Source organism: Anticarsia gemmatalis, chromosome 20 (assembly GCF_050436995.1).
Source record: "Anticarsia gemmatalis isolate Benzon Research Colony breed Stoneville strain chromosome 20, ilAntGemm2 primary, whole genome shotgun sequence".
Taxonomy (NCBI): domain Eukaryota; kingdom Metazoa; phylum Arthropoda; class Insecta; order Lepidoptera; family Erebidae; genus Anticarsia; species Anticarsia gemmatalis.
This window is the reverse complement of record NC_134764.1, coordinates 8,821,578-8,849,028: the sequence shown is the minus strand read 5'-3', so window position 1 is coordinate 8,849,028 and position 27,451 is coordinate 8,821,578. Positions and strand designations below refer to the sequence as shown.

General features: G+C 34.2%; 1 protein-coding gene across 1 annotated transcript; it reads right to left on the bottom strand.

Moving 5' to 3' along the window:
• Positions 1-4,795: 4,795 nt before the first annotated feature.
• On the bottom strand, positions 4,796-27,055 carry LOC142981814 (potassium channel subfamily K member 18-like). The gene is made up of 3 exons (XM_076127931.1): positions 26,711-27,055; positions 7,295-8,009; positions 4,796-7,024 (listed from the first exon to the last, which is right to left on the bottom strand). Exons 2-3 carry the CDS (start codon positions 7,914-7,916, stop codon positions 6,228-6,230), a joined length of 1,419 nt encoding a protein of 472 aa, XP_075984046.1. The 5' UTR covers positions 7,917-8,009; positions 26,711-27,055; the 3' UTR covers positions 4,796-6,227.
• Positions 27,056-27,451: the final 396 nt, after the last annotated feature.

The following is a 27,451-nucleotide window of genomic DNA, read 5'->3' as shown; positions in this document are numbered from 1 at the left end:
GCCACTTTTTTTGGTTGGCCGGCACTTTGAAAAAAGGCCCAAAATGGATGATCTCCTTTGGTAAGTAGCGCTATCTAAGTTTTGAACTCTCAAACAATTAAAGGAATGCAAACCTTTTACTATCACTGCTACCAAATAAGTAGAACTGTATTTAATTTTCCATATTTTATTAGTTTAAGCTTATATCTCTACTAGCTGACTCGGCAAACGATGCTTTGCCATATAAAACAACAATTGTGTCACTTAGGTGAATGAAAAATAGATGTTGGCTTCTCAGACCTAGTCAATATGCTCACAAAATTTCATGAGAATCGGTCAAGCCGTTTCGGAGGAGTATGGCAACGAAAACTGTGACGCGAGAATTTTATGTATTAGATATTTAATACAACCATTAATTACGTACAAAAATCAAGATTCTAACAATACTTTGACCCCTAAACAAAAGGTATGGGTGTTCAGTTAGCGTTCACCTACTATTGGCTGATTTTCCAAATTGCAACATCGCGTAATACGTTGCGTATTACCAATTTGTACCATAATATTTTCTCTTTACATGACTTTACATGTACTAGGTATGACGTAAAAGTTTAATTACTTATGGATAAGTACCAGTTAGCTTATCTGGTGAAATTCCGACTGTGGATTGATAAAATCACCGCAAATGTATGAACAATGTATGAAATTATCTATTGGGTTGGTTAATTGACAATTATTAATAAGCTGTGAAACTGAAGGCGCAGCTTTATTTATACATATAATATACTGGTTTATACATATAATATACTGTGTACTGTACGATACTGCTTAGGAAAGTTAAAAAAAGTGATTTATTAAGTTGTTATTATAAAAACTTTTTTTTCAAATCTCCCCTAGGTTAGCTAGGCTAGATTGAAAAAAGTTGACCTAATCATAGAGAATAACAATAATGCACTTATGTACGTCCGTATACTTCCCGGCTAGATATATTTTGAACGGCTTTTCAGTAATGACCTACATCCGGCCAGCAATCGTTTTATTCCTTTACATTAATTGCTGTAAAAAATATAGGGTAGATTTGTTTTTTAATCCTGATGAATGCGATGCAATGGGGTGTTGGGAAAATAATGTTCGGTTCAAAGAAAAAACCATTAAATTGTGCTGTAAAAAAATTACGTGACGTAATAAAGGATGATCAGAATGTACTGCTGGTGTTTGGGAAATTGTGACGTATGAGGGACGATCAAGTAAGGCCGGTGATGTGTTGAAGGGTGGTCAAATTGTGTCGATGACGTTTTGAGTAAGTGTGACGTATTATGGGAGGTTCAAATTGATAACGTGATATTTGTTAAATGGAAATGCATTTGGTTTTTTTGCAGACAAATAAGAGCTATTATCAGTAATTAAATTGATATCTTCGACTACGTTGTTAATTGAAAAAAAAAATTTTAAAACCCATTGAAGAGGACTATTTGTGCGATTAGGAATTGAACCCCTAAATCGACAATTACAAATACTTTCGGGTTACTGAAGTTTATACAAATAAATGGGCACTTACCATTTCATACATTTTGAAAACCGTTACCATAATACTGTTGTCCCAAATCTTCTATATTACAAAACAAGCCATAAATCCTGATTAATGAAATCACACACCTGTTTTGTGTTACCCTTGTGTATGTATCGCAAGTTGTACGAAACATCTGGTTTTTGTCAACATTGCCGCAGCGGCGTAGTCACAGTTGTCGCTTTGTGATAATTAGTGAAATGCTTTCTTCGGGGTGTTTAAAATTATTTAACCTAATTCCATTAACCTAGAGACTGTATAATACTTGTGTGACACAAATCAGAACAACCATTTGGGAATCACACAAATATCTTTAAAGTATTGGAATCAAACCCATGACATCCACATGCATTGGTGGTGGCAACCACCTTCGTTTAAACGGAAACTCTGAGTATTCATAAAAATGCTGGAATCATAAAAATGTTGGCGTCGAATTGAGAACCAACTCTTTTCTTCGAAGTCAGTTCAAATTGTCACGAAATAACGTATTTCCGTTATCAATTAAAGAAAAACAGCTTCACCGAAATGTGCATCAGACCCTCCATTATTGAACATCCCTCGTTTAACAAAACAACGTATTATCGCGTTAATCATACACTGTACTTAACCCTCGAATGATAAATCAAAACACGGCTACAGGACAATGGCCGATTAGAACAGGTCATTTTCGGCCCGGGTCCAAAATGCCCCGGGTCTAAATGGCCGTCGTAATAACACGACCTCGCTAATTTCAGCAATCAATTTCGGTGCTAATGGATGATATTGTAAGGGTTTCTTGTGAATATTTTGTTTGTATGTATGTATGCTTTTTGTTATGTGCACATTGGTAACGGAAATATACGAGCTAGAATTGAATTGTAACACTTTTTGTTTCTGTTATCTTATGGTTAGTGGCCAACTAAGTGATAAATACTTTCAATATAATACTTATTTAGTTTGCATCAGTAGAAGACCTACACAAATGACAAAAAGTACAAAATAAAATTACTTAATTAGAGCAAATTAAAAGAGCAGTGATAGCCGAGTGGTATAAGTTGACACCTCCCACGCAAGTGGTCGCAGGTTCGAACCCGAGGCAACACACCAATGACTTTTCGAAGTTATGTGTGTATTAGAAATAATTATCACATGCTCCAACGGTGAAGGAAAACATGGTGAGGAAACCTTGCATGCCTAAAATTTGTTTAATACATTAATTGAAGGCATGCAAAGTCCCCAACCCGCACTTGGCCAGCGTGGTGGACTCAAGGCCTAACCCCTCCCTCATTACGGGAGGAGACCCTTGCCCAGCAGTGGGACATTAATGGGTTAAAGGACTATGCAAAAAATCGTCCCATATCATCAACAGATGCCAAACATATCTCATTAAATACATCTCGACATTATGATTATTTTTTACTATGGCGACATCACTGTAGGATATGGGGTTATCGTGCAATAAAAAAAAATATGTTATACTTATACAGTTTTATTAAGTATTAAGAACTGAATTAAAAATGTGCTATTTAACTAAAAAAAACTCGAGAGAGAACAGCCGTAAGACGTACTTTACCCTCCCTCCTTGTTCCTCTTGTGACGATGGAGGCCACCATGCCACATCTTGAGGACTTTCCAGAACTGACTGATGATGATATCATTTTATTCGCCTTGGGGACCTACCATATAAAACTTGCAAAATCCTACTGTGCGGAACATATTCGGAATGGAATTTATTATATTGAATTATTTCGAGAAAACCAGCTAACTGATTTGCCAAGGTATAATATTCGAGAAGATAATGTCCGGTTAATTAGAGGACGAATACAATCTCGACACGTTAGATCGCGCGTTTATTATTGTTACATATTAATAAACCGAAGTGAAACTGGCAGACGTGCTATTGAACAGTGGTATTGCACATGCCTAACAGGGGCGCGTACGGTTGGAAGTTGTGCCCATATAATATCAATTATATGGTATATGGGCAAAGGTCGACATATCGACTTTAATCTACCTTCTTCTTCTTATCGTATGGTTAGTGGTCAACCTAGTGTCAAAGTTATTCAAGCCGCCCGAAAGGCCTTTGACGTGGCTTAACGACTGTTATCTTAGTTGACAACAACCGGGACCGACTTTCTACGTGCCATCCGAAGCACGGAGACGCCCAGTTCAAATACCACTATGCGGTCACCCATCTATGGAATGACCGCGCCAAAGTTTGCTTAACCCACCGATCGTTTACCGACCGGTAAATTAATATTTTTTTATTTAATCTACCAGCGGCAATGTTATCGACTATTATAATAGATGAATAATATAACGTTATTTTTGTCTGGATAATAGTTCTGTTGTTATTATGTATCTACTTGCACAATTGTTTTTGTGTTATTAATACTTAAAATGTCTAGTTGAACAATTGCTTTCTGTAATTATCGTCTAAAATGTATTTTTTTATTTTAAAATAAAAATACTTTATTTTTGTCAAAAGTCTTTTTAAAAAAAAACCCCGTCGAATTTTGAACTAAAAATTGGTACTGACTTTTCATGGGACGTAATAATGATATTAAAATTTGTCCCATGTCTGTTGATGGGATGGGACACTGCCCATACATTTTTTTGCATGGTCCTTTATTAAATTTATTATTATTTTATTACCTTACTCCATTAGCTGTGATATTATGACTTAAATACTTTAGTTTTTGTGACTGTTCAGATTGCATTCTAATAAACATAAAGACATACTAGCTGACCCGCGCAACTTCGCTTGCGTCCAATAAGAGAGAATGGGTGAAATTTTTCCCCGTTTTTGTAACATTAATACTGGTATTCTGCTCCTTTTGGTCATAGCGTGATGATATTATTATATAGCCTATGTCCTTTCTCGGGTATCAAAATATCTCCATACCAAATTACATGCAAATTGGTTCAGTAGTTTAGGCGTGATAGAGTAGCAGACAGACAGACAGAGTTACTTTCGCATTTATAATATTAGTATGGATATTATAATTAAGATAGGCCTAAGGATGTGTTTTCACTATGGTGTATCTGCGGACACAAATGGACCAATCATATTTTTTCCATTGATGCGGAGTGAACATTTGGTACATTTTAATTGGTTGATTTTCGGTCCGCTCTCCTGAGCTTCACTTTAGTAAAACCTCTATCTGTAACTATTACTTAAGTATAACTTACTTTTCTTTGACGTGTTTCATTCCTCGGTCGATAGTCCTATCGTTTACAATGGCTACGACAAAATCCATGGTCTTTGTTTTAAAGTCTTTATTTTTCTATTTTAAAGATGTTATTTTTACATTTCATACAATTTCACAAATAAACAAACAATGCGTTAGAGCACTCTTACAAATGTAATAATACTTCTATTTAAATTACGGCAAACCTTTTACCTTTTTGTATTCAAATTATATTTCTTTTCTATGATAAATTAATAAAAACACACTAAGTTTGTTATCACCTCGATAATGACATTCAAAATTAAATTATCAACATTTATAGCTGTTACTCTATGGAAAATGCTTCGAATTAAACGAAAACTGTTGAGTCTAAGTTATTCATTATATGTTCTAAAAATACTTGCTTATTAAGTTAATTCCCATGTTGCAGAGACACCATAGCTTCTGTCATACCCCAAAGACTTCGTAAGGAGCTATATCCATATTTATTGTTTGAAACGGCATTCGTTAAACCAGTTCGTGTATTTATTTTGCATCACACAATATATTGTACTCACGTCCCATATAATAGTGAGTTTATGTAAACCAAAATTTGGCGCCCAATTACTTTTCTAGACCGGTTCTTTTGATCTGACACATAATTTTAATACCTGATTGCCAGTAGAGTGAACTTTTGCATTCAATGACTTCATTTCTTCTGGACTGTACTTCAGTGCATGAACTGACATTGTTAATTATTGTTTCACTTAGTTTAACTCGAAGCATTCTCTAGTAACAGCCAAACAGTCGTTAAACAACCGTTTTAATTTTCATTATGATACGCATTAAATATACAATCTATCAATATCATACTGTGTACAATATAATTTGGCATATTTCCATTATTCTAATCATTACAACAATACATAAATCATTCGAACGCTCTAATGTATAATGTCTACGTACAAAAAATGTCTTTAATAATCAATAAATCTTAAACTATTTAAATACGCTTTTATAACCTTAGCAATAATCTTAATTTTAACACGAGTTAATCCCTATACTTCTATTTCATTTATTCGACTAATTAAAATAATTAACACATATGGTCAGTCATTTCTTTACATAAATTTTGGTAAATATGAGACTGTTTGTCAAATCCGTTCTACAGTTTCATTAAATCATACTTAACTACTATTCGGTTAGAGGAAACAATCACTTGTGACGTCACGTCAACCGACCAATCACACACTCGCATGTAAATGACTTTTGTCAGCTGTCAAACATGTAACATAAGCGGTTTGAATCGTTAAGTGACTGGTTCTTCTAACCGAATTTCTTTAGGTCGGGAATGAAATAATGCCAACCTACATAGGAGTCACTCTTTCCGGCACCTTAATCTCCCTCAAAGTATAAATAGATCTTCGTATTGCACCACCTTCATGCCGGTTGGATACATGATGCAGAACCTCTGGCAACGATTCTCCTTCAGAATTAATCATTGTATCGTCAGTCAGATTGCCGCTTTCGTCTCGTCAAGATCTGTGAAGGAACTCCGAGGTTAGAACCTTTTGGTTATTCGCTTTTAGAACCTTCTCGTGGTGCCTTAACCGGTGGACAATTTCGTCATGGAGTACATTGAAGCACATGGCAGTGAGAGCAAGACCAGTCATGATGTATATTGAGCAGAACCATACCGTGCCAGAAGACGCTCCGTTCTTCTGCGTAGCTCCAGGAGCCAAATGTCCAAAACCAATAGTACTGAGACTCATAAAGCAAAAGTAAACCCCGTCTATCGGACTCCAGCCTTCGAGCTGGTACAAAACTAAAGCACCAAAGAAAATGTAAGTAAAAATCGCGGCCAAACATAAGGAGATTGGAGCCAGGATGGAGAATCCTCGCAGAGAGACCTTGGAGTCCGTATCGGTGCAGCTCATTGAATCACAGTCTCTTAGAAAGCTTAGACCTTGAGTTTTGTCCTTGATTGAATTTGTGCTGACGCTGTGTGCTTGTGACGCTGATATTATCGTCCCAGAAGGAGACCTCACATAGTAAGGCTCTTGAAGGTGCAATGTCTGGTGTCTGTAGTCATCCTGTCTCCTTACTTTTTCTTTCCTTTCTTTACTTGTCATAGTCCTTTCATCAAGGCAGCAGTAGCCACATTTAGTACATAAGCAACAACACAGAGCTCTGCTGAACACACTTCTGGCTAGCCGTGATAGAAGAGCTCCGACTACGGATAAGTAGAGAAGTGTTAGAGGTATGCCTATGACTGCGTATCCTATTGTGACTGCCTTGCCAAGAGCTGTTCTCGGTGCTACGCTGCCATACCCTGTAGAAATAAAAAAAATCGTTAGTAAAACACTTAAGTCACATTTATTCAGCCCGGAAAAAAACAGAGTACGTTCTATAATTTACTGCTTGTTAGTACATGTATAAGGAAACTAATAGACGTTTTTGATTTCTTGATAATTGTTAAAAAAATCATAATTAAATAAATTATCGACTATTAGCTAATCATATTCGTACTGCCATTTGTCGTTTCTGATTGCAAAAAACAATCCCTGAACATTCAGCTCCTATTATTCTAAAGACTTCTTACCTATAGTTGTCAAGACCGTCAGAGAATACAAAAACGCCTTAGCGAAGTTCCACTCGTAATCGTCCACCACCAAAGCAGGAGCGGACTCCAGCGCCCTCGCTCCTCCATACTGCGCCGACACATCGGCCGCCACCCTCGCCACCAGCTTCTCTTGAAACCTTGCAATCTCCTGCGCAGCCAGCCTCGTCCAGTTCTCCTTATACAAGATATTTAATGACACAGTTATCTCCCAAATACTTTCCACTGTCTGAGATCTTAATTCCGCACTGGCCTGACTTATAGTCCCGTTTAATTTGGCCAAAGGCGGTGTTTTCTGATTCTCATTAGCTTGATACGACGTAGTTGCAAGGGTCTTCTGATGGATCTTTGCTGCTCCGCCTTCAATAGCCAAGAATATGAAGGCACCCAGCAATGTATATGCCAGGAGTAATGTGAAAATTCCCAGGTTGGTCACACAACCGGCTATGAAGCTCTTTTTCTTACTCTTTTTAGTTTTAACGCAGAGGCAGCAAGTTGTAATAACATCGTCATCGATCCTATAATTCTCAGATTTGCCATTTTTCTTATATTTCCCGTTCGCATGGTTCTTTTTCTTGATACTTTTGTCCATGTTCGTTTTCATGAATGTCGATTAGACATTTTAGTCGAACCAGAATATGTACAAGCAAATACTGATGAAATACTCCGAGAGGGTAATTGTGATGAAGAAATCCATCTGTGAAAGAAAAACTAACGTTAGTTTGTATTTTATTATGTCTCGATAAAAAGTCGAGAGTTTTTATAATGCTGAAATCGGCGAAATAAAAGCCTTACTAGAAAGAGGCGGCGGTAATAAAGGAAAAGAAACTCGCTGAAAGATAAAGTAAGATATATTAGCATATGGTGGGAAAATATGGGCCAGGGATCTTCGCAGGGTGTTTTCTTAGGGTCTTAAGATCATAATCAAAATGTGAGAACACTGTTTATTTAGGATGAAGTGCTATATCAATAAAAGTTTTATTGTTCTACCGTGTATTTCGCTTAGAATTTAATGTTTTGTTCAGAGGCTTTTCTTTGAAAAGCTGACTGTTATTGCGGAGGGAACGATATTGTTTGTTTATTGTTAGTTTCTGGCTTACGTTATTTTGTTTTATGATTTTCGGTTGAGTTGTAAATCGGCTTTTGCTAGGTTTTATTTTGCTGAAATAAAATTAAATATTGTATAATACTTAGGCTTTTATAAGAACAGACATTTGTAGATAAAGAAGCGGGTATATTCTTTAAGGATTCAAATAGTTTTTCTTTCTTATTGTTATTATCTACTTACAAAAAACTACTTGAAAACTTTCCTTTTCATTCATTTAAACTGAGGTTTAACTGATAGAGAATGCATACCGCATTAAGTCCGCCTTGTATATCTTTTGTGTATGGAATATTAAACAAATAAAAAACGAAAACAGGACATTTTACTTTGACTCAAATATTCATACATTACTCAAAAATATCATAACATTTTGTCCTTCAATATTTACTCAAAGCTCAACAAATCAACAAACCTCCATTTTGTATAACTACAACCCCTTTGTCGTGAAATGCACAAGAACATGTACAATATACCACAATGGTACAAAACAGACTGTTACAAAACAACTGTATTGATTCGAAGTCCGCTCTCCAAGTTGCTACCGTCGTTATTGCAGACCGAACGTGTTGGGTAAAGTTTGTAGGGCTGGCTACTGATTGATCATTTCAGAAATATATTTATTTTATTTATCAAGTATGTAACTGTATTATATTGGGTCGGGGAAAAAGTCTTTTCGCATTATAGCATGTATGAACTTGTAATAAAAGCTTTTCTCCACACAAAAAAGCTCGATATTTGGGTACCTCACGAGCTCACTGAAAGAAACCTACTGAACCGTATACTCATTTGTGACTTTTTCCACGTCCTAATATTTTATTTATTACATAAGTAATTGTTTTATAGGTAAATCTGATAAATAATGAAGGATGGTAACAAATATTATGTAGTGTATTAATACAATATTATAATTTTTATAATTATTAAACAAAATTGAGTTTCAAGTAAAAAAATGTTTTTTGTCATCTTTTCGGTAGTGTGTACGGCGATCATAGCAATTTAAATAATTTGCTATTGAAGAGCGAGACCTCCTAGCACAGGTATATTTTTTACTTAAAAGGAGGTCTCTATGTAACATTTATTGTAAAAGTTGTACGAGATAACGAAATAAACATTTTTTTTTTTTATTTATAGCACTACGCCTGTTATAAGCAAAGATATGCGCGGAGATTTATCAAACACACTCGCGTTACGCCTTAGACAATTTTAGTATTATAAAATAAAGATGGAGCCTATTGCCTTCTAGGTCCCGGATTGAGATTTTTATTTTATTTATGTAAATATAAATTAGAAAAAAATATACTTCCTCCACCCGGGAATAAATTACTATGATCGCCGTACACACTACCGAAAAGACGACAGAAACATTTTTTTACTTGAAAGTCAATTTTGTTTAATAATATTTAATAAAATATTATCGTTCTATCAACCCTATTCAGCAACACGTTTGTTCTCAAGTTTGAGTTCCTCAGAGAATACATCTACATTAGAGACAATTACAGAACAATATATGATGGTCCACAACTTCATAGTCCACTGCGATTGCTTGCAAACTACTAATATTATCTGCAGAGTTCTTTGGACCGTTGCAGGACAACGACTTTGAATACAGTTTTTATTTAGAATATAGCTACATTCGCTTATGTTTCTATATAATAAAGATAGCTGTATGGGTAGAAATTTTAAAGTTAAAGATTCACAAGTATTGTAAAATATAGAAATAAGCAACCGTTTTCGTGCATTTAAATGATGGTATACTTGTATCCTATCATAAACTAGCTGACCCGCGCAACTTCGCTTGCGTCACATAAGAGAGAATGGGTCAACATTTTCCCCGTTTTTGTAACATTTTTCAGTGGTGCTCTGCTCCTATTGGTCGTAGCGTAATGATCTAACACTGAAAGAATTTTTCAAATCGGTTCAGTAGTTCCTGAGATTAGCGCGTTCAAACAAACAAACAAAAAAACTCTTCAGCTTTATAATATTAGTATAAATAAATAATATATCAATAGCATTCCCTACCAGCTAAGCAAGAATAAAATGTTAACTATTTTTTTGCATAGTTGACAACGTAATGACTTGCTGGCAATGGCTGACACACTCTCAACTCTGTAACTACATTGAAAGTACTACAATAAATCATTGGCTACAGTTAGTAAAACTGTAGCCAATGATTTATTGAAATTTAATACTCCACAAATCGTAACCACAATTGAATACACCCAAAAACTAATTAACGCCATTATTCAATGAAACAGAACGATAAATAAAATCCATTTAATCACTTTCCTAGTTACAAAAGGTATTATTTTCCAAGTTGTACCATTAACTTGCAAGGTCGATAAGACTTTATTCCACTACATTAACCTGAAGATAGGATTCCTTCGAGTATTTTACGTTCGGAGAATTTTAATTGATTTATTTCAATGGATATTTTTAATGCTTTCGGTAAATTATTGGGAGACGTCTTTGTTGTGGCTAGAAGTATAGAAGATAAAAAAATCTGTAATGAACCTAACCTAACTAGGTATTCTAAATGTGAGATATTGCTACGAGTCCAATTTGGACAGTGTTGTCCAATAAATCTTGTGCTATGTATGTTACTTGCGTCCAGACTCTAAAGTCTCTCTACTCTATTTTTCTTGGACTTTTCGCAAGGTAATATAAAACAAGACAAACGTAACGTCGTATTGCTCACAAAAAGAACCATGGAATACAATTTTGTTTCTGATTTACTGATCACATTTAGGTATTGATCCACAGAATGCTCACATCTACACCACTGTAACATTTAATCTAACTTAAATCAGCCTAAGAAATACATACATACTTTAGAAATGTTCCTCAACAAATCCACAATGTCTCTACTCTAACGAAAGGTCCAAAACAAAGCACAACACAAACCATAAGCCATGAATAGCACGCTGACATCGTAGTACGTAATTGCACTCGATAGATGGCGCTCGAGTGGACGGTCGGGAATGTAGCTAACTGCGGTGTTCGTACTTGTGGTCCGCTGACTCGAGACTCGAGAGCTTCGTGCATTCGTGTGTGGAAAATCATAGATATGTATAATTGTGTAGACATCTTTTGTTTAGATATTTATTGATTTCATTCATAATTTTAAACCAGTAGCCGATACTTATACAGCTTGATCCTGACTCTATGAAACTTTATGCTTTATTTACCCCATTATTGTCTCACTGAAGGGTAAGTGTCTCCTCCCAAGTTTATCAATCAAATACTAGGTTGTTAGGGTAAAACTTCGCAAAACAAATAGATCACTTTCTATACCATTATAGTAAAGTAGGCAGAAAAGGGCACCTATTTCTCACTAAGTCCCAAAATCTTAGTCATATAATTTCTAAAAGGCTCACAATTACTTAATGCAGACACTCATTATAACAATTTACATACAAAACCTAACAACCCAATTAAAAACGAAAGAATACCAAATGCAAACCCCAATTTACCACGCAGCGCAACACAACTATCCAAAAACATTCCGAAAAACATCTCCCCGGCAAAATGCTCCATTTTAAAGTTTCAACACAACACACTTGCGCACGTATATTGAGACACGGAGGACATTAGCACCCTCAAAAACCATTTTGTGCAAAGTATAAACAAGCATTTACTGCTACTAAGAATACCTCACGGCTATTGCAAACATTCCTTACTACTAGCGACATCTATTGAGAGCAATTAGACAACTCTCGCAAAGTACGGGTCATTTTTCCAATGGACATTACTTACAAGACACAAGAATCTACTCTAGGTGTATCTTTAAAAATGCAAGACTGTGCAAGGATGTGCAAGACTGCAAGAGTATTTTCGGAATTCCCAGGGACGCGTATTAAATGGACAGTAGCAATTTTCTACCGGGAAAATTTAATATGTAGTGAAATTCGTTGGTGCTTTTGTTCGAGGAAATTAAATTGTACGTTTAGTGGCGCTTTTCGTGAAAATAGCGGTGACAAATATCACGATGCGAGCTTTAAGTGTAGATCTGTTATTTGTCATTTTAGAGAGGATGAAATTATGATGTTGTGCGAAATAGAATCATAAGTTTTTATTACTTGTAATTATTATAACTATAAATAACTGCTACAGTTTGACTATCTGAAAGATCAAGACATAGCAATACTATGAAAAATTCTATCAAATTTCCACTCGTCGAAGTAATCGATTTTTGTCTAAAGGCCGGAGTTCAAATATAAGTAATAATTAAAGTTCTAATCACAAATTTTGTATAATGGGTTTGCTATATTTTGTTATTAATGTTGTACGTAAAGACTTTTTTAATATCTAGGTTATTCAAAATCCACACAAGTTGCATTCAAAAACGAATAACGTCAAAGAGTTGGAAATAATATCCATTAGATAAGTGAAGTTGAGAATATAATAATTAATTATTACGTTTCAACAACAGTTTTGTTTCCTCGAGTGTTACATTTTCATTATTTTAACACAAAACTGGGTTGGCAGTTACAAAGTTAAATACTTCTGACAGTTGGCTTTGTAGAAAACATTATTATAGTCATGATGGCTAAATTAATTTATTATACTGTTGTATTTTGCTGTCTTGTTGAAAACATGTGTATATTATATGATTAAGTAACTATTACTCTGAAGCTTTTTAATTAATAATAATAATTTAATATTTTTTAACTAATAAATGTTAATAATTTTCGCATTTAATTGTCTAATGTAGATTTAGTTTTTAAAACTTTTAAATACAGTGGCAACATTGTTTATACCAGTCACCGAATAATATAATCATGTATCGTCAGTTATGCTCGTCTTTTTGCGATAAACTACAATTGAAACATACTAGAACTCGTATTTAAGTAAAGATAAATAACATTGGTCATCAGATTTCAAACTAAGCAAGCCTTGTACTCAGGTAACCGGATAACTGATAAAAATAATTATATACTTCTAAATACATACTTATATAGATAATTCTCAACCAGACAACAGATACTCGTGCTCATCACACAAAAAAATGTCCCGGGTGGGAACCGAATTCATCACACGCGCTGCTACGATTATTGTGCCAAGATGACCTCGCTTACCACTGCACCAATCATACATATAGTTAAACCAAAATTATATTAATACAAGAGGCCGCCCGCGACTTCATCCGTGTGGAAACCCTTCCCGTGTAAATCCCGATCCCTCGGGAACTACGGGATAAAAAGCCTATGTGCTGTGTCTTCAGCTACCTGTATACCGAATTTCATCGTAATTGATTCAGTAGTATTTGCGTGAAAGAGTAACAAACATCCATACATGCATACATACATTCTCACAAACTTTCGCATTTATAATATTAGTAGGACTATAGGTACGTTTTCTGCACAAAAACTCAGTTCCTTATCACCTACCCTTGAAAGCGGGTCACAATAACTCACACGACGAGAAGGCTATTAACCGTTCCGGAGTGAGAGCCTCTTCAATAGAGCTTTATGATTGAATATGAGGAGTATCGTGTATCTGTGGCCGATGAAACACTGTATTGTGTTGAAGATTGATTTGAACTACAGTTATTGTAAGGTGGTTGATTTAGAATGCTCATGTCATTTTATGAACGTAATTATAAGTGGATTTTGATAGAAATTTTATAAACAGAAAGGTTGTTTACACATATTATTATGTATAATACATTTTATTATGCAGACGAAGTCGCGGGTACAAGTTTATAAATAAGGAATCTGAAATATTTTTTTTAATAACTTGCCCTAACAGATTAGAGTTCAAACACATTCAGCCTATTTACTTGCCTACAGGTTTGTAGTTCAACTGGTTAGTTCGTTCAGGGGGTGACCTTTGACCAGCAGTGGAACGGTAACAGGTTAATAAAAATATATTTAAAAGTATATTATGATTATAAGTTAAGCACAACTTTATTCGCAAATCAATAGTATTACTCTTAGTACCATAGGAATACCAACTTTAAGACGTACGTCATAAAGAGCAATTTTGTATAAAGAAGAAAATAACTTAAATGAAAAAGATTTTTAGAAAATCGTTTACCCAAATGACGAATTTGCGTATTCAGTATCTTTTCTAACTCAAATGATATTCAGAAAGGATGGGAATACGATCCCTAGTATTGTATAACCAAATGGGATTACTTAAATAAATATAAAAGACGTTTTTTGATAAAAATGCTCAGGTTTATTTTCGATTATGTAATTGGGTCCAAGCAGAAAAACTTTTCAATTACGTTATGTTGAAAAATATTTATGTTAATACCTAAATCTAATAGCATATAGGAGTTCTTAATAGACTATATAATATGAATTCTTTAGAAATACATATCAGTGATGGCATAAAAAGTAGGACTCACGAATTATTTTATTCAAAATCTTAAATCGATAAAATTTAAGGAAAGCAGAAGTTTTCATTTCTTCAAAAATACTTTGTCAAGACAAAAAGCGACGGTATTGCGTTAAACAGAATTTTTGTTTGTAGATTTTAAATATGATATCTTGAATCAAAGAAATTTTAAAATACATAACCTTACAATAAATCATAACACCACAAAAACAATCGACGAACCCAAATTCAAAAACCCGAAATCAATCGTCAAAGAGGAAATTCCTTAGAAAAATTCATCAGATCCCTTTTTCAGTAATGTGACGATACCCGAATTCAATTTCAGGTGACGCCGATAAAGATTTTACATAAATCAGTGATATAATCCAATAATACCGAATTTTAGCCGCCACCTCTTATAATGTCCCATTGAAATCTCTATTTCAATTTAAATGAATTATTTCATACATTTGCGCGGAGATTTCTAAGCGAAGTACGGCGAGGTACGGTGGGGTACTGCGGGGTACTGCGGGCATAAATTTTGAATTTGATAATAAAATTTTAGTAGCACCGCATTATGTGGACTGTTATTTTATGTTATGTTGATATGGGTATGTTTGTGAATGGGTTCTGTTGTTTAATTTATTGCTTTAAGGACATGGTTTGTTGCTTTTTTTGTTTTAGGGACTTTTTTAGACTGTGTTGTTTGTTTGCAATGGTTGACAATGCTAAAAGTAATAGGCTTGCTGTGTAATTGGTTTTTTTCACAATTGTTAAATCTTGGAATTTTTTCGATTAAAGAAAAATTAACGATATTTTTTTCGAATATATTCTGATTGTAGGGCTTCTGTTGGAAGAAATGCCAAAATGAAATATGGAAAAAATATAAATACTTAAAATAGATTCACTCTCTTTTATTTCTTATTTTTGAGTAAGTAAATTAACAAAAATAAGATCATGATATTTTACACCTTTTTTAATCAAAATAAAAATTTAAATGTTGGTATAAGCAAAAAACAATAACCGTACTTATTTCTCAATTATCGAGTACCAAATTACTTTCACAAAAGTGATCATAACACCAGAATCCGAGTACCGATCCAATCAATTCCACAACAAAGTATTTACAAACTTTTCTACACGTAACGTGCAAGAGTTGTGAATCTGTACGGAACTTGGCGATTAGTTCCGGGCTTAAATCCGGCCAAGTAAAAACACGGAACTGAAGACAAGTGCTCGCAAGTTGTGCAACTTCAACGGTTGAGGGTTTCATAACTAGTTCGATGCGGTGTTTGATGTACGAAAATAGATTGAAGTTTTGGAACGATATAATATGTAATACAAGTTTTTATTTGTTACTCCCGTGTGGTTTGGGGGTTTGGCAATTTCTGAAGGCCTTTGGGTTACTATATCGTTATTTTATTGGACTAATTAACTTAAATTGACGTTGCCCTGCCTCTTGACGTCTAACCAACTTAAAAAAGAGAAGTTCTTATGTCATCTGTATGTATTTTTGGTTACCTCAAATTTTTTACTGCGATTTTGGTGTGGTCCTTTTCATTGAAAGCTAGTAGTAGTCTCATTCAAACATTGAAATCTAATAATCTTTGTTTTATCCTTAAAAATGCGTGAATGCGTTTGTATCCGTCGATGAATTGGGCATGTTGAGATTTTGCGTAAAATTGTTTTTTTTTTAGGAATTGTAGGAAAAAATAGAACGTCAAAATTAGAGTGTGTATTCAATGTTTAAGTAATACCAAAAATGTCCTATAATGCAAGTGCAATTTGGAGTTCTACAATTTCACATCAACCTGTATACATTCACTAGACTAACAACATTATACAGGCTGTTGCCGTAACTACAATTCCATCTGCACAGTACGCTTATATACAGGTTGTTCTACTTATACACAGAGTGCTACAGTCCTATATACAGGCTGTTACAATAGTACTTGTGTATATACAGGGTGTATTCTGCTTCGCTTTGCAACGAGAACACCGTATTATGCATTCAAGATATAAAGTCTATTGTGTTTTGTGACATACCACTTCTTGACGCATCCTGTTTGTTTTAAAGAGCAAATTTTGTTTTGTTTTGTGGAAAGAGTGTAGCGCAAGGTATTTACTTAATTTTTGGGTCACAAATATTACTGTTTAGTATGTGCATGCTAATTTGAACAGTATGAAATTCTTAGCAATTACATTTGAAAATATTAGTTAGTACTTCATCTGACTATATTCAGATAATAGGGATACATACCCTTTAGTTGTTAACCATTATTGGCCCTTGTAGTATATGAAATTCGCATTAAAAATGAAATTATTTATTCAATTTATTATTTTATTCTTTCAGCGATAAAAAACTGAAACAATTTTTTTCATCAGTAAGATATAGTACTTGTTACGAGTCGATCTTAAAACTTTGTTGCAATATATGCGACAAAATTGGTCAAGCTACTATCGCATATTAAGAAATATAAATCTACAAGAGTATAATATCAAACATACATTACAGAAGTAAGTCACGTCCATTTTAATATTTTACAGTTACTGTGGCTGTAAAATACGGTAGAATTTACAATGGAATATTACAACAGTCACATTATTTTTGTGACGTACTTTAAAGTGCTTCTGTAGAGCAGTATGCATGCTATAATGATGCAGTAAATGTAAAATCAGGTTATCAATTACACATATGTAGGAATGAAACCTGAGAGGCTATCACCGTACCTCAGTTGACAACTATTTTAAAGCCACTATGATGTACATTGTTTTGTCCCTTAGATTATAGTGTTTAAAGTGTTACGTCAAAGCAGCAACGGACTGAATAGTGACTATCAATTTGACGTACACTAGTTGTCAACTGAGATACGTGATAAGTCCGCTGGGCAAAGATGTTTTAATCAATATTATAGTTTTACATTATATCTTTAAAAATCGAACTTTTTTGTCAAAACATCTTACTACTTACTATATCTGAAGAACAAAAGCCATCTCTTTTTACGTGACATAGGAATCATAACTTGAATAACCATTGATTTAAATGAATAAGGAAGCTTTTAAATTTCACATTGCCAGTCGCGCTCACCGGTCGGTAAACGATCTGTGGGTTAAGTAACCCCTGTCGCGGTCATTCCATAGATGGGTGACCACATAGTGGTGTTTGAGCTGGGCGTCTCCGTGCTTCGGAGGGCACGTAAAATGTCGGTCCCGGCTGTTGTCACTAAGATAACAGTCGTTAAGCCACGTCAAAGGCCTCTCGGGCGGCTTGAACAACTTTGACACTAGGTTGACCACTAACCATACGACGAACGAACGAATTTCACATAATCATTAGCTGATTATGGAAAGATCTCTATAAATTCTTCAGCATCTCCATAATTTAAAAACTATCACACGTTCTATTCGCTAAATGCACAAGTTCCGAACACCTCACGACATACGACGTGTCGGACAAGCAGTATGGCACGCAGACAGCATCTCGTTTAATTGAACACTGACTAGAGGTGCTACGAAATTGAATCCATGACTAGGTGTAACTTTGATTTTTAAAGGTTTTTTCCGCTTTATTTCATCGGTTGGATAATTATATAGAAGTTAAGTGATTCTGATTCTTTCACTGAAGCAGATGATGATAAATTTTAATTGGAAAAAGATGTTAATGAGGTTCCGAGGTTCCAATAAACATTACATAGTTTGAGAGCTACTTTCACGGGCCATGGATAAGTCTCGGACAATCTATATAGTTAAGATAAAGTGAGGTAGAGAAAGCTGTCTAATTTCCTCCTAATTTTTATTTTAACGTCTCTCAACTGATTAGTATTATTAAAATACTTCTCAGTTTAGAGACGTAATCACTATTATTATCTCGAACAAATCTTCAAACAGCGCCACTTAGTGAAAGAAATACTGAGAATCCTCACAAACACCTATTTACTCCATTCCAAACGTCTATTGTCCCCATAACGAAACCCTAAACACAATTGAGACACAAAAGCAATAATTAATTCAACCCTTTTGACATGTTCATTGTTAAAATTCAAACCATGTTCAAATTGTTCAACCTTCCGTGGCGATCAAAGGAATGGAGATTCTTGTTTGAAATTGTTAAGTGATAAGAATTGACGTACTGCCATTGATTTCGGATTTGAGGATTTGAACTTTTTGAGTTTGAGGAATACTTTGATAATAAACGTGTGGACTTAATAAAATAATGGATGATTTTCAGTAAGTAACGGCCTAAAAAGACTGATGTTGATTTCGCAGCGGCGCGGGCGTCTTGTCAATTATTGTATTCATGCACTAGGAACTTGAGGGATAACCAAAGAGTTCTAACTCTAAAAACCTCACATGGAGTCAATATCTAAGGTCTAAATCCTCTAATGTTAGGAGCAGGTTAAATTTAAATGTTTAAGCTCAACTGAGAAAAGAGGTTTTCAAGTTTTTCTATTGGGATATTTTGAAATCTCGACAAACGAACAAATTAAAAAAAAATCAGCTCCTGATCTGAAAAAAATAACACCTAATTAAACATGCGATTACTGCAGACTGTTACTACCAATTAACAAATCTCTGAAATGATTCCTAAGTATATAATACAATTAACAGAACAAACATTCTGCAGTTAACGACTCACTTTACGATCCACTCGTCTCTTTGTCAATAACTCGGATTTCAGCGGCCATTTTTATGGAGCGTCGTTAAACATATTCTATTTTATTCTTATAGGGTCGTTAGAAAGATACTCTATGTATGTTTTGACCCTAATTGACGGGGAAACAGGTCAAATTTGCTAAGAAGTTAAAGACCGTTTAGTGACAGTTAAATTAATTGCCAAAAGTCCATATCTACCTCTTAATATATTAATAAACAAAATCTTACATGACATTCTCATCATTCTTCTTATTTTGAGGTAAATCACTTAGCGATTGTAGAAAGTGGCCCTGAGCTTTTCATAACCCATCACTCTTTTTCTACCCCCTTTCCAAACTAGTGGTCGATTCAGTAATTGTAACGATTTCTCGTTGCAATTACTGAATAGGCTTAGGTTTTATGTTTAAAAAAAGCCGTTTGGTCGTGAATTTAAATTTGGACTATTTTATTATGAGATGGGAAAGCCTACCTATATATTTCGGTGGTTGTTTTATTGGTTGTGGTATTGAGAAAATTCTTGACCACAATAAAAGAAACTGAACAATCCAATTTCAATAAAACTGGCCGCCTAATTTAAATTAATTATCCCAAACACCCCAAAACTATCCAACAGCCTCCACCGGTCACAGAACCTGCGTAAATCACACAGTAAAGCCATCAGGCCCTAGTTTATTGCCCTAATGAAGTGATATTGGTTAATTTGGATCCGAAATGTGTGTAAAACGAGACGTATGCCGTATTATTGCGTTCTATTGCTTATTGAACAAGCGATTTATTTTATAGGCTTTCGTACCGGTAAAGTTTTGGGATTGAAAAGTTTTGACGATAATTTTTGGTTATGTGATTTATGGTTTTGGGGTTTTCGAATTTAGAGGTCTTGTAGAACTGGTTTTTGTTTAAGGTGTAGTGTGTTAAATACGGTAGGATTTTAAAAGCAATAGTGTAGATGTTACAGTATCCAAGCTTTTAAACAGTTCACGAGTATTTTTTTAGAGTGTAAACTCAACTTTCGTCTACTTTATAAAAAAAACCAAACCTTAACTTTGCCAAATCTAAAATCAATTAGAATGTAATTAAAAAATACCCACAGAGTAATGTGATCATGCATAATTTCTTTTGATTTTCTTGACGTTACGGCACTGGCCGATAACGCAAACCAACACGCATGATGAAAAACATTTCTTCAGCAATGTAACTCGAACAATATACTACAGTAATACAAAGCTATATAACAGTAGATACATCTGAAACAAAGGTAACATTGATAGCACGAAGTTTTCAGCTTAACCCCGGCCTTATCAAATGAACTCTCGCCCCGGATGTTCAAAAACGATTACGACCCTTCGTTACCGGGACTCTCACAATTGAAAATATTTTAAATTGTATTTTTTGGGAGATTTTATCAAAATGTCATGGTGTATGTAAATTTTTTGATAGATAAATCGTTGGTTATCAGTAGTAATAAATTCTGATGCATGCCTAGATTATTCTGTTTTTTTTTTTTATAAACAGAAACGTCATTCATATTTAATGGACAGTGTCTTTGTGTCGTTGAAATACATGTACATAATTATTGTTTATTTCTATTGTAAATCATCGGAGTCTATACCTACGTTTTTCTTTTTCTTCTTGTAATTTTTATTTACAAATACATACATAAACATGCCCAAAGACACCAGTAAGAGTTGGTAATAAGTAGCAGATAACTTATCTGCTGGATAAAGTGACAAATATATGGAAACAACCGTAAAATTCCGCCTGATAAGCTATCTAATAGTTATCCAGAAGTAATGAAACAGTCCTTAAAACTTTTAATACCTTTTAACGCCTTACAAGTTAAAATTACTCTAATATTAAACCCTTAAAACATGACAACAAAATACACAGACAAAACCTTTTGTTTTTAAATAAAACCCGATATAAGAACACAATCTATAAAGACCACGCCAGACATCCGCGAACAACAAAAGCGTTCGCAACAAAAACCCATTGTATCGACGACATCGCTAAAATAAACGCGAATAAATCCACCCTGTTCCTTCGAAACTCGTTTTAGGGGAAGGCTAAATTAATTTTATTATCAATTTCGGTCCATTTACTCAGCTTAAGGGCATTACTTTGGGCTGTTATGAAAGTCAAATTGATAATCTCTTACCGGTTGCGAAGTCGTTCAGATAGTCTGAAAGTGTCGTTATTTTTTATAGACTTACTTATGAGGAGTCTTTTAAAATGTATGGATGGATAATGTTAGGTATAAGCCGTTATTTTTATTCCTGTGCAGTAAAAAGCTGAACTTTTGCTGATGTGCTATATAATTTGAGGGTAAGGTAAGATTATATTTATGTTTTATTGTTATTGGATATTGATGATCCATTTCTTTTTCTGGAAATTCTTGATTGAATTTTTAGTAGGTTATGATGCCTGAAGCCTGAAGTGACAGACCCGGTATATGGCAAAAAACTCGCCCCCTAAATAGTAAATGGTACCTACTTAAATTATATGGCGAAATGCAAATGTATTTTATACACTTCAAATGAAGAGACTAAAAACCTACATAATAAATTATCAATTTTGGCAAAACACATTTTTTGTACTTACTCAATAGGCAAGAAGGCACATAAAAAGTAAGTCCCAGTTGTTGTCAAATAAGATAACAGTCGCTAATTCATAATGTCAGAGACCTTTCACTTGAACAACTCAGACATTAATAAAATAAAAATAAAAAAAACAACAGACACCAACATTTTTACCACAACAAACTTAGCCTTACATTACATTCTACCTTCATACAAAACTCAAAAATAGGATCTCAAAACGTCTGGGAAAGCTCAAAAGCTACAGGATTGAAAGAGGATAATGCAGGCATCTTAGACGAGACTCAGATCTTATTGAGACTGCACTCAGCGTGAGGTGGATCCATTACTGATGCTAAACTTATTGAAATACGTGTACATATTATTGTGTTGCTTTGGTGTGGTTAAAATATTGTAAAAAAAAAATGAAACCCGAAGATTGTGGATAGCCATATTGCGGATAAAGTAATTAACAAACATATATTAATTATATGTAACGCATTTTTTTAAAACTATAAAAATATAGTTTTGGCAAAATACGTTAGAGGCGCTGATTTGTTTCTCATACGAAATTTTTTGATTTATACTGGATTGTTGATACTCGATAGTGGTAGGAAATCGCGATTCAGTAGCTCAATTTTCTACAGTTGGAACTTTTGACAGCGTTTGATATTTAAAATAATTTAAAAAATAGCACACATGAACACGCATAGCAGGAGATAGAGAGGACTGGAAGAAAATGGGGGAGGCCTTTGCCCAGCAGTGGAACAATACGGGCTAACAAAAAAAAATAGTTTTTGTAGAATACACTAGGGGCGTTAATCAGCTTCTCATACAAATTACTTACTTGTTCGTCGATAGTCAATTGCCGATAGTCGACAAAGGTATGATAATCATATCGATTAACTTTTACTTATTTACTTCAATCTGTTTAATACCAAACAGTCCCGAAAAAGCATTAAGAACAGAACTACTCCATCATTCAGAATACCAATACAGGTAAAACATTGAGTTCTGAACTAAAAGTTTGAGTGTTAAAGCGCGCATTGACAAAACTTTACCTATTTGTTATATAAATGTGGATTATTATGAATAAATTGAACGGTAATGACTTCGTGTATTGGAAGGTTTGATGTCTGTTGTTGGTAATTATTGTGGATAATAGAGAATTAATGAAATAATAGGCAATAAGACAGCAAAGATCGTATGGGTATAATAATATAATGAATGGGATAAGGACGCATAATTTTTATTTATTAGCTATTTCTTTAATACATTTCTTGAGGGCATGCAAAGTCCGCAACCCGCACTTGGCCAGCGTGGTGGACCCAAGGCCTAACCCCTCCCTCATTACAGGAGGAGACCCTTGCCCAGCAGTGGGACATTAATGGGTTCATTTTTTTTTTAGTTTGCTCGTGTACTCGGGCCGTTACAAATGTGTTAACTATGTCATGCAGTTTTATCGGACCCTCTCGCTCCCACTTACACAGTGTCAATATTCATCAGTTACAAAAAAATATAAATAGTTCCCTTTTGTATACAACTAAATGTGATTTTATGTGAAAACCGAACCCACTAAATACATACGTTGTGTACTCAAGGTCAACTTGCAAAATTTGTGTTTTTTTTACCTTTGAAAATTTTTAATACATGCATAAAAAGGGATACAACATTTTTCGACCTACTTTATACATAGATCCCTAAACATATTGTAATCAAAAATTATTTTACTTAACATTGTATTATGAACAAAAAGCTTACAATTCACGGCTGAAGTAAACTTCTCCTACAAAGGATTTCATGACATTTAAATGACATTTAAGTTGAAAGGTGAAAAGATTTGAGTTAGGTCTACTTAGCACAATCATTTATTACGTCTGAATTTCAGGCTTAGTGACCTTTTCCACCTATAATCCCCTGTTTCTGTAAGGCTTATAACGTAAAAAAATATTGAAAAGTTGTCAAATCACTGTAATTATATATCTTTTTTATATTATAATACCGTAGTGTCTGCCTCTGTGCTTCTATCGATAGTGTATTTCACTGCTAGTCACGGAGTGTCGGGTTCGATTTCGGGGTCGGGGAAAGTGATATTGGTATTTTCTTATTTAATTTAGACTATATCTCAATAGCAGTCCGAAGTTTGGTAACGCGTCCACTATATGACAATAAGCGTGCCCTTTGCTACATGGGACTGACATTGTAACGGCAAAACCTATATTTTGTGATTTCATCCACCTCTGCCTACACCTTTGAGTATATCAGGCTTGATATCTGAATCTTATCACCTTGCAAAATTTTATGAAAATTGGTACAGCCATTTCGGGAAATGAAATTTTTCATTAGAGACAGATGGATAAATACACATTAAAACTATACAAAAATTATAATGTACTTTACTATTTATATTTACTGTTATAAAGAATGCTAACAGTAAAGTCACAAACATTTTCATTCAAAACCAATTACATTGCTATCTAAAACAATACTACGGAACGTCTATTCTAAACCATAAAACACTGCGCATTTTATTATTCTTACACCATAATAATTTATGTTCCAGCTCATTATTTCACTTGCTGAAAGGAACACGGATACTTTCATGTTGGTAATGCATCGCTCCCGAGGGAAGGGAGATAATAACGCGAGAGACGCCGCGGGATTTAGTTATAGTAACCACTATCTTTGTGTGATGAATGTGAATAGTATTAAATTGTATTAGTTTTAACGCACCATAATAATGACGTTTTGGTGTTACGTGTGTATCTATACTAATATTATAAAGCTGAAGAGTTTATTTGCTTGTTTGTTTGAACGCGCTAATCTCAGGAACTACTGGTCCGATTTGAAAAATTGTTTCAGTTTTAGGTAGCCCATTTATCGAGAAAGGCTATATATCATCACGCTACGACCAATAGGAGCAGAGTACCAGTAAAAATGTTTTAAAACAGAGAAAATTTTGACCCATTCTCTCTTATGTGACAACCGAAGTTGCGCGAGTCAGCTAGTTAGAAATAATTACTTGTTCTAACGGTGAAGGAAAGCAACGTGATGAACATGTACATAATTCTATCTGTGTGCCAATTTAAAAAAAAATAGCAATGTTAATTGTGAAAAAATGGTATATTCTAAGATCTCTCGCTACATCCTTGGGCATAATTGTCGTTAAGTTAAAATAGAACTATTTTTAAACGTAAAGATAAACCTATTTCATATTTGTTTCCACCTGAGGGTAGTTCCACAAAAGTATTCAGGTCAGAACAAGAGTCCATCAATGTTTTACAAAACAGGTTAATATCATTCACAAGCACCCACAAGGTTCGTGAATGAAATGATAATTTCATTCAGTTCATTCATAAACATGCGGGAACCAAACCCGTGACCTGACCTTGTACTAACTTACTGATAGTTTATTCAATATGAGTACATATATTTTTTTAGATCAAGGTTGAAATGGACCATCCATTGGAAAGTTCAAATTGTTCTAGCCACTACTAAGTAAAGCACGCGCCAAATAACTTTGCGTGTCTGAATATAGCTGCAAGACATTATTTGCTGTATTTAAAAAGCTTTAAATAGCCTTTCATGATATTCTTCGTAACCTTATAATAATTTGGTAAAACTCCAGTGTATTTCAATTCCTTTGGGTATGAAAGACATCAAAATATTGTAAGAACCGTCTCGACTATGACAACTTAAAAGAAACTCAAGAAAAAGGTTCATAGTCCTTTCGTTACGTTCGTTTGGAAGCTATGATGCCAGAGACACACACAGTCATATGAAACTTATGTTACAACACTACTGTTTACGTTGGGTAGCAGGGGTTTAAAAAAGTTCTAAATAAAAGGGACATACTTGGGTTTAAGCCCGAATCCTTTACTTGGACTAGTTGTTAAGTACTTCGCAACTATTACTTAATTTAAATATAAGCACTATTGGCACGTATAAAAAAAATGTGATCCATTTTTTTTAACACGTATTTCACCATGGCAACAAGGCGTGGTATTTATGTTTGTTTGTAAAATAAAATGGTAACTAATATATTTAATTGTCAATACTTTACACAATTTATATAAATTATTTTTTCTGGTTTACACTCGTCAACGTGGCACATAAAAGAACGCTATATACCCAAATACACACATTTTAAGCCACCAAAACTTAGGATTAATCTAAATATGATTAAATTCTTGTGAATTTTTCGCCATGTTGCTATCTGTAAACGATTTATAGGGTAAACAACACTTGACGCGGCTTGTTTATAGATGGGCAACCGCTACGTAAGTCATAACTGAGAATCTTCATATTCCTAAATTGCAAATGTGTTTTGTCTTATTAAAACAGCCGTACCTAATGTCTTTCAAAGCCTTTCAAGCGCCTTGAATAACGTTGACACTAGGTTGACTACTTGCTACGAAAGAAAGAAACCTAAATTGTTGTTTTGTTTCAAAATTGCTTGTTTTCATTCTCTGTCATGATACAAATACACACGAAAACTATAAGCTAATATTGTATGACGAAATTGACTGTCAAATATATCATAAATTGTTCATAAAATACGGATAGATGGCTAATCCGCAATAAAGCTATCACTATGAATTTAATACGTCGAAATTGTCAAATGCATACAATAAACCTAGATCATATTATGAGTTAAATACTAAAAAGAATAGCGCAAGGAATATTACAGTATTGAAATGTATGAATTTTCAGGATTTTAGATGATTATTTTCGTAAAAAACTTACCTTCTTTCAAGAATCGTTTGACCAGAAACAACGCTTCATTTTCGTTTCAGTTTTCCATTCCAATGATATTTTCACGATTGTCAGTTATTTATTAGTCCAAAATACAGATGTCAAGGAATGATTTCATTAAAACTTCGTCACACATTGCCACTGATTGCCAAAAACCTGTCAACATATAATTGTACGTCCACAAACCGTTGCCATCTTGTTTTCGATACACAAATCAATACACGCGTCACATTTTAGACTTAGAAAGGTGTTATTTTAAATATGAACTTGGAATTGCAATTAAGATTTTCCGAAGCAAAATATTTTTACTTGGAGATCGCAAATCTGGTTCGGGCAGCCATTTTATTTTAATTGTGCGCATGCGTAGAAGGGGAGTTCACGCATGCGTAGTGGGATCGGCATGAAATATTAAAAACGGCATTGTTTTGGTTACATGTGTATGAAAAATTAATTGTAGAAATGTATGAAATGAGCAGTCTTTTGTTGGTGTGTTTCTGAGAATTGCTGACGGTCATTTCATTAGTAATGAAGAGTATTTTTCGTGGTTGTTAAATAATAAATTATTAAATACATAATGTAGTAGCAACATAAATAATTATTATCTCTGTTGCCATGGGAGTAGATATAGGCGATCTTAACATACTGTTTTATGAAGGTAGCCCCGTGGTTTTTCTCCGATAGTCTTTTGTAACAAAAAATAGGATTCATGGCATTATTTTAACCAATTTTCTC